This window comes from Ceratotherium simum, chromosome 14, assembly GCF_057802395.1.
Source record: "Ceratotherium simum simum isolate JZ-2026a chromosome 14, ASM5780239v1, whole genome shotgun sequence".
NCBI lineage: Eukaryota > Metazoa > Chordata > Mammalia > Perissodactyla > Rhinocerotidae > Ceratotherium > Ceratotherium simum.
Window position 1 is genome coordinate 50,489,118 of NC_141913.1, and position 13,429 is coordinate 50,502,546.

General features: G+C 42.3%; 1 protein-coding gene across 3 annotated transcripts; it reads left to right on the plus strand.

Annotated features, from left to right (window-relative positions):
- The first annotated feature begins 209 nt into the window (after positions 1–209).
- Positions 210–12,472, plus strand: SERPINB12 (serpin family B member 12). 3 transcript variants are annotated; one of them, XM_087438834.1, is made up of 7 exons: positions 210–383; positions 2,811–2,942; positions 3,687–3,821; positions 5,360–5,477; positions 9,548–9,690; positions 10,923–11,090; positions 12,068–12,472. In XM_087438834.1, exons 1-7 carry the CDS (start codon positions 216–218, stop codon positions 12,470–12,472), a joined length of 1,269 nt encoding a protein of 422 aa, XP_087294960.1. In that variant the 5' UTR covers positions 210–215. The 3 variants fall into 3 exon arrangements, with proteins under 3 accessions (XP_087294960.1, XP_004422664.1, XP_087294959.1); XM_004422607.3 differs by having other exon boundaries at positions 216–383; positions 3,681–3,821; XM_087438833.1 differs by having other exon boundaries at positions 216–383; positions 2,811–2,888.
- Positions 12,473–13,429: the final 957 nt, after the last annotated feature.

Sequence of the window (13,429 nt, forward strand, 5' to 3'; positions counted from 1 at the left end):
CTATCTGTATCAATATCGATACTGACATCAATATCTGTCTAGGATGATGGTGACCTTAGTCTTCCAGTTTTTAATAACATGTTGAATAATTGTATATGATTGTATCTCAGTTATTTAAAATGAGTACTATCTGTTTACCTATTTTCCTCTGATCATCATTTTCTCTCTCTTTTTTGTTTTTGTTTTTTTAGTTTTAGACTGTCATCGGTTTCACGATGGATTCTCTCATTGCAGCAAACACCAAATTTTGCTTTGATCTTTTCCAAGAGATCATCAAAGTTGATTGTCATAAAAACATCTTCTTCTGTCCTCTGAGCCTCTCGGCTGCCCTTGGCATGGTTCGACTGGGGGCCAGAAGTGACAGTGCACATCAGATCGACCAGGTGCGGGTCCAGTAACTCCCATCCACGAGCAAAGTCAGACCCTAATCGTGCTTTGGCAAGCCAACCTGCTCGTTGCACCCTGGGCTTGCCTGGATTCGCGTCTGCCCTGCAGCCTTAGTTTATATCCTCGCCTTGCTTTCTTTTCAGTCCAAACATTCTTCAAGGCTCAATTAAACCTTCACCTCCTTTATGAAGCCTCTCCAACCTCACTAGTCTGAAAACTTTTCTCATTCGTTTTCTCTCTCTCTCTGTCTGTCTGTATGTCTGTCTCTCTTTCTCTCAATAATTATTGATCCTAACATTGCTAAGGATTTTTGATATTGTATGTGTTTTTTGTCTCACTCATTCCATTAAATATATATTTAGTAAGCACCAGTTATGTATCCAGCGGTTGAAGATCCTGGTATCCTCCCTGACTCCTCTCTTTTCCCTCTCACTTCACATCAGATTTGTCAGAAAAGCCTGTTGGCTTTTCTTTTGAAATATATCCAGAACTCAGGCATTTCCCACCGTCTCCCTGAGGTCTGACCCCTCACCGTCCCTTCTAACATGAATACAACTTCCTAATGGGCGTCTCTCCTTCCACTGACAGTTTGTTCTCAACCCAGCTGCCAGAAAGATCCTTAGGAAACCTAAGACAGATCCTGTTTGTCATCTGCTCAAAACCCAGACTTCCCATTTCACTAATGATAGACACCCAGTCCTTACAATGGCCTATGAGGGTCTGGGGATCTGAATTCTAGATAACCCGGAGACTCCACCTCTCCCCTCCCCCTCCTCACTGGCTCCAGCCACCCTGGCCTCCCAGCTTTCTTGGCTAAGCCATTCCCACTCCTGCCTTAGGGCCCTAGCTCCATTCCCTCTGTCTGATGGCTCTTCCCCCAGATAGGGGATCTATAACTTACTTTCTCCTTTCAGGACGTTGATCAGAGTTTGCCTTCTTAATAAGGCCTACCTTGACCTCTCAATCTAACACTGCTTCCTGGCCCCCAACCTTGTAAGATTCCCTCTTATCCTAGCTAAATTTCCCCCACATGCCATTTTCCATCATCTAACATACTGCATACCGTAATTAATTATTATGTGCACTGCTTTTTGCATGCCTTCTCCACTAGAATATAATCTCTTAGACGCAGGATTCTTTATCCCAGAACAGTGCTTGGATTATAGCAGTAGACACTCAATACAGATTTGAAGAATGAATGAATGAAAGTGACAAGAGCAACTCCGCAAACAAACTACAGGCTCCTGAGGCTGGTCTTATACTTCCCTGGATCTAGCACACAGCACAGGGATTATGCTTGACCATGGCTGCTGTCCCTAATATGGAGGAGCGAATTCTTGGATTAAGGCAGAATGTGTTTAGGGTTATTCTACCTTTATTCATTTACTTTGATTTCGTATATTATTCCATTAGTAAAACTTAGCTTTAGAGTGTGTTTGGTACCCTCCAGTTCAGGTTTCAGATATTCTTTCTCCAGGCACTTGGTTGTCACCCTAACACTAAACCTAACCTTACCTGCTCAAAATCTACCTGAGCAGTGCAAGATGCACCAGTTGTCTCCTACCTTTCTGCAATAACTTGTCTTTTGCTGTCCTCATTCGCTTGATTGATTTGAAGCTCCAGATCAGCGCTATCTAATGCAAATATAATTTAAGCCATGTATTTAATTAAAATCTTTAGTAGCCAGGGGCCGACCTGGTGGCGCAAGTTGTTGAGTGCGCGTGATCTGCTGTGGCGGCCTGGGGTTTGCCGGTTCGGATCCCGGCGGCGCACCGATGCACCGCTTGTTGGGCCATGCTGTGGCGGCGTCCCATATAAAGTGGAGGAAGACGGACATGGGTGTTAGCCTGGGGCCAGTCTTCCTCAGCAAAGAAGAGGAGGATTGGCATCTGATGTTAGCTCAGGGCTGATCTTCCTCACACACACACACAAAAACCCTTAGTAGCCATACTAAGAAAATAAGAAGAAATATGTGAGACTAATTTTAATAATGCATGTTATTTAACCCAATACATTCAAAATATTATCATATCAACAAGTAATCAATTAAAAAATTTAAACGAGATATTTTAAATCCTTTTTTTTTCATATAAGTCTTCAAAATCTGGTGTGTGTCTTACACTAATAGTCACTTCAGACTGGCTCAATGGCCACAGGTGGCTGTGGCTACCTTGCTGTTCTTTTAGTTTGGTTACATTCATTCTTAAATGCAGTCCCAGGTGGGTAGCATTCAGTTTACTTGCCCTCCATTCCACCTCACAACCCAAGTCAAAAAGAAACACCCATTTTACTTTAAACTGTTGCCGATTGTTTTGTTTGACTATACAATCACTGCCATTATCACGTTATAAAAATGTTTCTGAAGCTATTCAGACTTCCTGCTGTTCATCTCGTCTGAGAGACTGCGTACTGTTATCACGCAGGTACTGCACTTCGATGAATTTTCCCAGAATGAAAGCAAAGAACCTGACCCCTATCTGAAAAGCAACACGCAAGCGCTGGTTGACAGCTCTCTGGAAGTGCAGAAAGAAACAACAGGGTCTCTGACTCTGCAGGTGAGCCCTGTCACTCTTCCTTACAAACTGCTCACTCTGGCTGAGCTATATTGGGAGATGGTTGCTTATCCCTAAATATTAGGCCCTGGCTGTCATCAACAGCAACAACAATAGCAATAATCCCATATGACCTGCAGTTCTTTTCTGATTGTGTGTCTTATATGTCCTTGACTGTAAGCTGGTTTCCTAAAGAGTAGGATCTAGTCTCTTCTGCTCGTGATAAAGAAACTTAGATCAGAGCCGCAGTACTCACCTACTTTTATAGGTCACAGGTCCCCAGTATGGAGCATAGCTGAGGATGAAGGGGGACGGGGGGAGGAATCCGCTGGGGAATCTCCACTCTCCCTCTCTCTACTTTTGCCTCTTCTATTTCGTGCTGAAATCTGTACTGACGCACAACTTTTATTGGTTGTCTCATACCAGGAGCAGGAAAGATACTCTCTAGGTTATATATCTTCCTACCTTAGAAAGTTTAAGAGGAGAGTGGAGAGAAGATTGTCTCTTTCTTGTATCTTTTTGAATACAGAGAAAAACGAGGTGCTCTGATCTAAATATGGTGTGCACTGCTGAGTTCCCATATACATATTTCCTGGGTGATCTCCCACTGGGGCCACGTCTCACTCTCCATTCCTCACTTCTTCCCAGCTTGCTCCCCCAAGTGGTAACAAAGCAAAATGACAACTTGCTTTAGTGACACTTAACTCTTCTGAGATCACACTTTGTTTCTTCTTTTGTTAGACCGAGTCTTCAGGAGATGAGTGTGCACTGCTCAGCTGCTGCTTCGGGCAGCTTCTCAGCAAATTAGACAGGATCAAAGTTGATTACACCCTGAGTATTGCCAACAGGCTTTACGGAGAGCAGGAATACCCCATCTGTCCGGTGAGTAGCTGGATTACTCACCTGCTGTGCAGAACACAAACCTCTTTGACAGGATGATGTGCTGTGGCCTACGGGGAGGTCCAGGACCCACCTTTCTCTCCCACACCTTCTGTTGCCCTCCTCCCAGTTTTCCACTTGAGCAGTTTCGGAGGCCCGCTGTGAGTGCTACAGTGGGTGGAAGGAGGGTCATGTGACTAATACCCCCTTCGGAGCACGTGTGGATCTGGCGACGGTGTTCTAAAGTCAAGACGCCTGGATGACGATGCACTTGCAGCTGCCCTTCCTGTCGTCCCGACCCCCCAAGGCACTTCTCTAAAATCACCTTTTGTGCCACGATCAGACCACCCCCCAGTGAAATTGTACTCACTTACGAAAGCGGAGTGGTGTAGCAGAAGGAGACTGGATTTGGAGCCCAAAAGTCGTGTGTCTTGTCTCTGTTGCTAAACAGCTTTGTCCTTAGAGCAGGATGCATGTGCTTGTGGGCTTCAGTTTCCTCTCTCGCCACTAGAAGGAACCACGTACTTAGCAATGAACACGATGGTACTCCCAAGGGCAAATCCATACAGCTGGTTAGGGCCGGCCTCCTAAGGAGAGGGGGTAGCCTATTTTGACAAAAATAAGTATGTTCTCTTACAATGGAAATGAGATTTCGTACGCTGTGTTCTTTTAAAACCAGCTTTACTAAGATAGAAATTTACATATCATACAATTCACCCATAAAAAATATACAAATCAATGTTTTTGGTATATTACATTATTAGCTGTTTAAAAATTGTGGTAAAGTATCTATAACATAAAAATTGCCATTTTAATCATTTTAAGTATACAATTCAGTGGTATTAATTACATTCACAATGTTGTGTAAGCATCACCCTATCCATTTCCAAAACTTTTTGGTCACTCCAAACAGAAACTCTGTAACCGTTAAGCAGGGTTTTAATCCTTAAAAATAGAAGCATTTTATATCTAAGTCTCTCACATTACTTGATATTTATCTTGTGATGTCTCCGCAAATGGAATGTCCAAATAAAAAGACATCTGGTGGGAAAGTCTTATGCCGTTGTAACGATGGATTGCCTCATGAACAAACATTCCATATCCTAAATTGTCACCACCACAGCAAAGATGTCTCTGGCTAATTAAGACTGGGGTAGGGGCTGGCCCCGTGGCTTAGTGCGTGCACTCCGCCACTGGCGGCCCAGGTTCGGATCCCGGGCGCGCACAGACGCACTGCTTTTCTGGCCATGCTGAGGCCACGTCCCACATACAGCAACTAGAAGGATGTGCAACTATGACATACAACTATCTACTGGGGCTTTGGGGAAAAAAAGGAGGAGGATTGGCATGGATGTTAGCTCAGAGCTGGTCTTCCTCACAAAAAAAAAAAAAAAAGACTGGGGTAGACAGAGACCACAAGCATCCAGTTTAAATGACAAGGGACCTCTTTCTCGTTAGGCTTCTCATGACTGCCTCACTTCTAACTATTAGCATAACTACATGATTTTATTGCATTATTTCCATTTATTCCAATTTATTAGGAATACTTAGATGGTGTGATTAAATTTTACCACACGACGATTGAAAGTGTTGATTTCTGGAGAGACACTGAAAAGTCCAGACAAGAGATTAACTTCTGGGTTGAATCTCAATCCCAAGGTAAGAAAAACCAAACACAGTGTAGCTGGTATGCTTTTCCATTTAAAAGAAAACAAATCAGCCCAGCTTTTCAGATTGCTAGGCTTACAGAGGCCAGATGCTCTGTGTCCAAAGCTTGTTCTGGTGTCAAACAGTCAAAATGCTTCAGTACTGTGGTTCCTTATTGTTGCTCCTTTGCTCCATCACAAAGATGAAATGCCTTTCAGCCAAGCACAGTGACAGCAGGATGTTAACTATTTCCATTTTTTTAAAAGGGTCAATAAGAAGATTCTGAAGAGAATCTAGTGACTCAGAGGGAAATGAAAATAATAAAATCCTTATTCTTAACAACTTTTCACTAGATACATAGGTGTTCTTTGAGTGAAGGGGGATTTAGAGATAGTGATGAAGGGTGAAAATTTGAGTTCAACGTAAATGGTCTAATTTTTAAATATAAAGCTCCCTTTCCAGCCCCATCCAACTCCCAGCAAAATGGAAGTCTCTAAATGGAAGAGGGATCAGACTGTATGATCATGGGCTTCCAAAGTGGCCATTTCCTCCCAGTGACATTTAAATACAATTTGCTGTCCTACCTCTCTTGCTGGCAGCCCAGTTCATCCAACACACCTGCCTGGCTGCCAAATCCTCAGACACGAGACCTCTGGGATTAATCTTCACTTACCCTATACTCTTTAATGTCTTGCTTCTAATCTTTTCTTCATGTAACTCAGTTACATGGCTATTCCAAGAAAACATAAATTGTGCTACTGTGGAATAATATCAATCTTTGTGAAATACTTATACCGTGTGCCTGTGCTTAACTTGGTAGAGTAAGGAGTTCTTTACTGCTCTGATGCTTGCATTAAAACAAAAACTATGTGAAACTACATGAAACTAGGCCTGACTGCAGCTAAATCAGTCAAATGACGTTGTGTTGATGACCTCTCTGGTTCTCAGTAGCCACGGCTGTAAAATGATGGAGTAGGAGTGAGAAGATCTCTTGTCTCCGTAAAATTCCATGATTCTCTAAAACTGTATTTTCTTTAGTAAATGGAACCCACAATTTTACGTTCTAAATTGTTTCTCCTCATAAGTTCTGTTTTTTGTTTCAATATTTCTAATGCTTCTAATGCTTTCATTATAGTTTAGAGTTTCCTTTTGATGGCACGCATTGATCACTATTATTGTTTGAATCACACCAGTTTTTTCAACACTGATTGTTCAGTTGCTTATAGAATCAAAACTCATCTTCCCTGTAGAATAGCCACTGACATTGGAGTTCATCTGTCATATTAGAACTATTTAGGACCCCATTTCTTGGACTTAGAACACCATTCATACAACAAAAATAATACAGCACATTTACAAATATTCTTTAGTTGAGCTGTAAGGAGTTTCAAATCCATGATAGCTGTCTTACTGTCTTATATGTACTTGTAATCAATATACAAATTCACACTGCCTTAATAAGAACCCACTCAAGTATAAAAGTTTTCAGTATTGCTTCACATGATGAACTAAGAGCAAAGGGAAGCTGGAGAAGGTTTAAGACAGAGAGTGTGTTATTTAAAAGATGACTCCGATCGTACGAAGGAGGAAAGATTGGAAGTGGACAAGAGTGTATGCAGGTGCAGATGGAAGAGTTAGAGCATCATTGTAGAAGAACAAGAAAGAGGCACTGGAAGCTTGACCAGGTGGTGGTGGTGGAGATGGTGAGAGGCGGATAGATTTGAGAGATACTAAGATGTAGATCAGAAGGATTTTACCAGTCACTTGGATAGATGATGGATGGTTTAATGAGAGTCAGAGAGTCATCAAGAATGACCCGTAACACTTTGGGCCAGCTCCGGTGGCCTAGTGGTTAAGTTCAGTGTGCTCCGCTTCCGCGGCCCAGGTTTGATTCCTGGGTGTGTGGACCTACACCACTCATCTGTCAGTGGCCATGCCGTGGTGGCAGCTCACATACAAAAAGAGGAAGACTGGCAACAGATGTTAGCTCAGGGTGAATATTCCTCAGCAAAAAAAAAAAAAAAAAAAAAGATTGACCCATAATACCTTAACTTGAACATCTTAATATTCAAAATGCAAAGCAGAGACAGTAAGCCCATACAAAGAAATTGCCTTTCTGACACCCCATTTATATCTCCTTATAACATGTCAAATACTTTAATGCAATTTTTCAAACAAATTAAAGATTTTCCTATATGGGAATATGCCCTATTGATGATTTAAGTTTTTGGAAAAAAGGGTTGCTAAGACTGATAAACTCCTTGAACAAGGTTTGTGTCCTTAGGTTAGAAGTGTTATTTATTGTAGTTATTGCTATTTAAGGATTAGTCTCTGCGTTCTGAACTCAGTGTAGCCAACAAGTGAGAGGCTTCAACTTCTTTAAATCTTTTTGTTTCCCATTTCTTGTTTACTTGCAGTGGTCTTGTCCCCCTGAACCATCTCCCCAGTAGATTCATTCCCCACCATCCCCATGTTAGAGACTCAAACCTCCCCAAATCTGTGTTTCACAGATGGGGGGAAATGGTCTGTGGTCTTGTTGGCTTTCAGTGGAGAAGAAGGGAGGATGTCAGCCTCCTTGATGCTGGTACCTCAGGTAGGGCTTAGTGAGTGCTTTCTTCTACCAGCGCACATGTGGTAGAAACAGAATAAACTCTTTCCCTCGGGCCTACAGGTTAGTGGCTTCCCTGGAGGGTCAGATCAAACTGCTGGACAGATCAGGGCATTTTTTGACTACCAGTGTAGGGCTGAGAAAGATGTTTCTGTGCAATGAAAAGTTTGGAGTACATGAGAGAGCACATATAGTACATCACTTCTCTTGCCTTCAGATTAAGACCATGGCCCAGGGCATTTGCACATGTTCTCAGTGACTGATGGCCTGGGAAGAATGTCTGACTTTCTTCAATTTGTTATCTGGTGCAATGCTTTCTGATTCTCTCTTCCATTTGATGGCTTTCCTTCCCTATCTCTTGTTCTCCTACATTGGCTTAGGGTGGGGTACCCCTTCCTGGCCTTTTCTTGGGGGAAGCACTCAAACTCCAAAATCATTTCTCCTTACTTCTTCCACATGCCACAAAAATTCCCATTCCTTCAAGGTTCCGCTAAGTTGCTAAGAGGAAAGTGGGTTCCCTAAAGAAATTCACACAAAGGCGTGAATATCTAGTTTCTCAGTTAGTTAGCGCTCCCAAAGTGTTTTAAGTGTAGATGATGTCAACGTAATCTGTTACCATGGGATTTAAGTGGAAATCTTCTTGAGGTGGAAAGGTCTTCTCATCTTAAGGCCTAGACATGCATTCAAGTAACTGATGATTTGGTATTTTAAGGTGGAGAAGGATGCATACTGAATGTGGACTATTGGCTAATAGCATGGGCTTTTCCAGTCTGCCTTAGGGCTGGTTATTGTGGGGGGACCCCCAAAGCTGGGCCAGGAGCGGGAATGCCCCAGGAGTGATCTCAGTCTGCCTTGCTGCTTTTTGGCTGTGTAACCTCATCTCTCATTGGCTGTAGTTGATTCTTCTATAAAGAAGGGATAACAATACCTACTTCTCAGGGTTGATGTGGGATGGAATGAGAGAGGGAATGTGAAAGTCCCTATAAAACAGGTTTTATATCATGGCCTCATACATTTATACACATTTTTATAAGCAAGCATTTCTATGCATTTTTGTTATCTGCTGTGATAAGTGCTTGAGATAGGAAGTTTACACGACGGTGCTTTTTCTCAAAGAGATGATAATATAATCAGGTGGCAGGATATATACTTTGAAAGCTCAACCATGGCATAAGATATCTGATGACAAGTTCTAACCACAGTGATACAGAGAATCAAAGGAAATTCCCTCAGTTACGGTGCTCAGAATTGAGTCCCTCTTAGTGAGAGGGTGCCTCCCCCCATCAGTCCCACTCTTACCTCTACTTCCACCCCATCCTGGACTATGAGTGGTTCAATTTTCGTGGGTCAGTTCTTGAATGAGACATGCTCTAGCCTTGGGGATGTTAAGCTGCATTAAAAGAAATCTGTCTACATGAATACTTTTGATAAAATTCATACTCAGGATATTCTCTGGAACCTTTTTTTTTTTAAGGTAAAATCAAGGAACTCTTCAGCAAGGACGCTCTTACCAATGCGACCGTGCTGGTGCTGGTGAACGCTGTTTACTTCAAGGCCAAATGGGAAAAATATTTTGACTGTGAAAACACAGTTGATGCATCTTTCTCTCTAAATGAGGTAACGTATTAGATATTCCACTCAGAATTTCCACTTAGAATGATTTTCAGGATGTATACTCAAATCTAAAACTTAGATCTCTGGGTTACAGCTTACATTTATAATAAGAACATTTTGCTATTAACAAAAATCAGTACCTGAAGTTTATTAAATATTTTTGTGTCAGGCACTGTGCTGAGCATTTTCCATTCATTATTTCATTTGTTCTCAAAATAACATTATGAAAATGGGTGTTATTATTATTCCCACTTAGGAGTTGAGGGGAAAAAATGCGAAGGTTACCTAGCCAAATTCATGTGTTGGGATTCTCATCCGTGAGTATTTGCCTCAAAAACCCATGTACTAAGCTGCCAAGCTGTGGAAAGAGAGAAAAGGGAGGGGTCAGATTCCAGCTCAGCACTTGTTAGCTGCGTTACTCTCTCAAGTGCTGTGCATTCTCATCTGTAGATTGATGATCCCCCACGTACTGTGCGGGTGGTGCCCTTTCCTCTGATGGAAGCCTATGGAACAAGTGTTGTTATTTATTTATTTATTTATTTATTGAGGAATATTGGCCCCGAGCTAACATCTGTTGCCAATCTTCCTCCTTTTTTCCTTTTTTCTCCCCAAAGCCCCAGTAGATATTGTATGTCATAGTTGCATGTCTTCCAGTTTTTCTATGTGGGATGCCGCCTCAGCATAGCTTGATGAGTGGTGAGTGAGTCCACGCCCAGGATCCGAACCGGGGTACCCTGGGCTGCTGAAGTGGAGCACACAAACTTAACTGCTACGCCACACCGGGCCGGCCTTTGTGTTGTTATTTAATATGTAGATGATTATCGTTTAACCAAGGCTCCTATTGACACTGGGGTGGGGGCATTCAGGCTAGTGGGGGCAAAGGATCAAGTGAAGCTGAGAGACGGGGGTGGAGCAGACATGGAAGAGAGAGAGCTGGCAGGGCTTGTTTCTGAAAGTTAGGCTCTGGGTAGATGCCTGGAAAGACAGTCTACCAACAAGCGGTCTTGGTAGCTGAAGAACCTATTAAAACCACAGGAAGATAAAGTGTTGGCAAAGGAAAGGCCAACTGGTCAGTGGGCAGAGGACTCTCTTGATTGGATCACTAGTGTGGCTCAGAACTTCTGGTGAAGACCCTTCTCATCTTAATGGACTCCTGTTTCCAGGGAAGTTGGGAACCATGTGAGTTTGTGAGCTTATCATGGCAGTCCTGTGACTTTCTACTTTGTCCACTACAGAATGAAAAGAAGACTGTGAAGATGATGAATCAAAAGGATCTATTTAGAATTGGCTTCATAGAGGAGCTGAAGGCACAGATCCTTGAAATGAGGTATATCAAGGGGGAACTCAGCATGTTCATCCTGCTGCCATCTTGCTCTGCAGATAACGTGAAGGGCCTGGAAGAGGTAGATCTTCATTTTCATGTCTCTACAAAATATTTCATTACAGATCTCTGGAGAGCAGCACTATCTACCATCTACCATCCTGAGGAAGGGTGTTACCTGAGCTATCAGGGATATCAAAGGATATATGAGAATCGAATTCAATGAGATATTTATTCCTCATTTGTTTAGAACTAAAGAACAAATACCAAAAACGTTGGATAGGACTTTCCTCTCTAATCTCGTAGCTCTCTCTGCAGTTGTTTTTTCCAGATAAGGAATCTGGATGCTGAGTAACTTGAGACTTGCTACAAAGGAAACCACTTTTCCTTTTCTCTGAATATCCTGCCTTTTGGCCTCTTACTCAGACTATTTTGCTATAGCTCAAAGACCATTTAGCTGAATCTTGTTTTTGGGTGCATGTGCCTTGACAGAAGTGGAGATACTGATACTGGAATAGATTACTTGTGAGGTAGGAATTAACAAAGGCTGAGGAAGCTCTGCTACATATTGTCCTATAGGGTAAAGACAGAAAGAGAGAGAGAGCAAGCGAGAGAGAAATGCCAGTATAGTAATTACAATAATAATAATTATTCAAAATTTATTACGTGCCTGGCCTGTGTTAAGTACTTTACATGCATTATTTTGTTTATTCCTTGCAAGAGCCTAATGACATCTCTGTTTTATAGAAGAGGAGATTGAACTTCAGAATGTAAAGACTTTGCCAAACTCACCCAACTTAGTCAATCGACCTTTGTTGGGCTTTGAACACTAGTCTGTCAGACACCAAAGACCACTGGAACCCTAACTATCCTGTAACTTTTAAAGAGGAAAGAGATTTGCTTGGAGGAGTTTTAAATAAAATCAGAGTATTTTGAGGCTTAGGGAAAGATCTTGAAGATTGTTACTGACTGTTGAAATAGATGGACTCTTTGAAGTAGTTGGAGTATTCTTTGCAGGCTCAAAATCTGATCTTAAATGTTATTTTCTTCCTCTTATAGCTTGAAAGGAATATCACCTATGAAAAATTAGTGGCCTGGAGCAGTTCAGAAAATATGTCAGAAGAAAGAGTAGCTGTCTCCCTTCCCCAGTTCACCCTGGAAGACAGCTATGATCTCAATTCTATTCTACAAGACATGGGCATCACGGATATCTTTGATGAAACAAAGGCTGATCTGACAGGAATCTCTCGAAGTCCCAATTTGTACCTGTCCAAAGTTGTCCATAAAACCTTTGTGGAGGTGAATGAAAATGGCACACAGGTAGCTGCAGCCAGTGGAGCTGTCGGCATGGAAAAGGGCACACCATCCTGGGTGACGTTTAATGCCAATCATCCTTTTCTCTTTTTCATTAGACACAACAAAACCCAAACCATTCTCTTCTATGGCAGGGTCTGCTCTCCTTGAAAGGAGCACACTGTCTAATACTTGGGAGCTGGAAGAAAATGGCAATGTAGTCTTCCCCTGGTATAACATGGGAATTTGCATTTTTGCTAATATCTAAAGCTGGCTGAATCCCATCACAGCTCCAGGCTCCCTTTCTCCAGCCATTGGCCAGCACTTGTCCTGATCTTTCTCTCACCCTGTAGGTGATTTTCATCTAAGTCCGTTAGTATCAAAAGACCCTTGCTCCCTCCCTAAACTTTCACCACCCTAAGCTTTCAAGCATATAAATTCACCCTCTGTGACCTGAAGGTTGACATAATTGAGAATCATATTGACTATAAGTTACCTACCTCCTTATGAGGGAATTCTGAAAGTTCAAGTCATTCGACCACTTCTAGGAGATGGCAAACTCAGAATGAACATGGTGGCTAGAGAAAATGTTTAAATGGAATGTGTTTTGGAAACTCAGCTATGAAATATGGGAGTTAAAATCATGGCCCATCATTGGGCAACATATCTTGCCTCTTCTTCTTCCACCATCTTTAACTGCGGGGAAGATGTTCTGTGAGGTGCTTCCTTACTTGGGAGAAAGTAGGGCTTGGGGTGGATTTAGGTGATAGTTCAAGGATGTAGGACTGCCTCAGCCAGCACTCACTTTCACAGAGCAGGAGAATGGTATTTGTCTTGAGAATTTGACATTGACCCAGTAGACTGGCAAGTGGATTTAAAAGAGATTAGTCTCAGTTTTCCTTATTGAGTCTCCTAGGGCATCAGCATGAAGCACTTCCCTCTGTCTCTTCCTCACACTCTTCCTCAGAGAATTCTCACCTGTAGTTACTCCTAAATATTCCAAATGTGAGGTGGGAGAGAAGCACTGCCCTCACTGTGGACCACTGGGCTCCTCATTCCCCTCTCTCTGTACTCTGGCCACATGGACCTATTTGTCCTTCCAGAGGCCTCATGCTTGGTCGTGTCCTG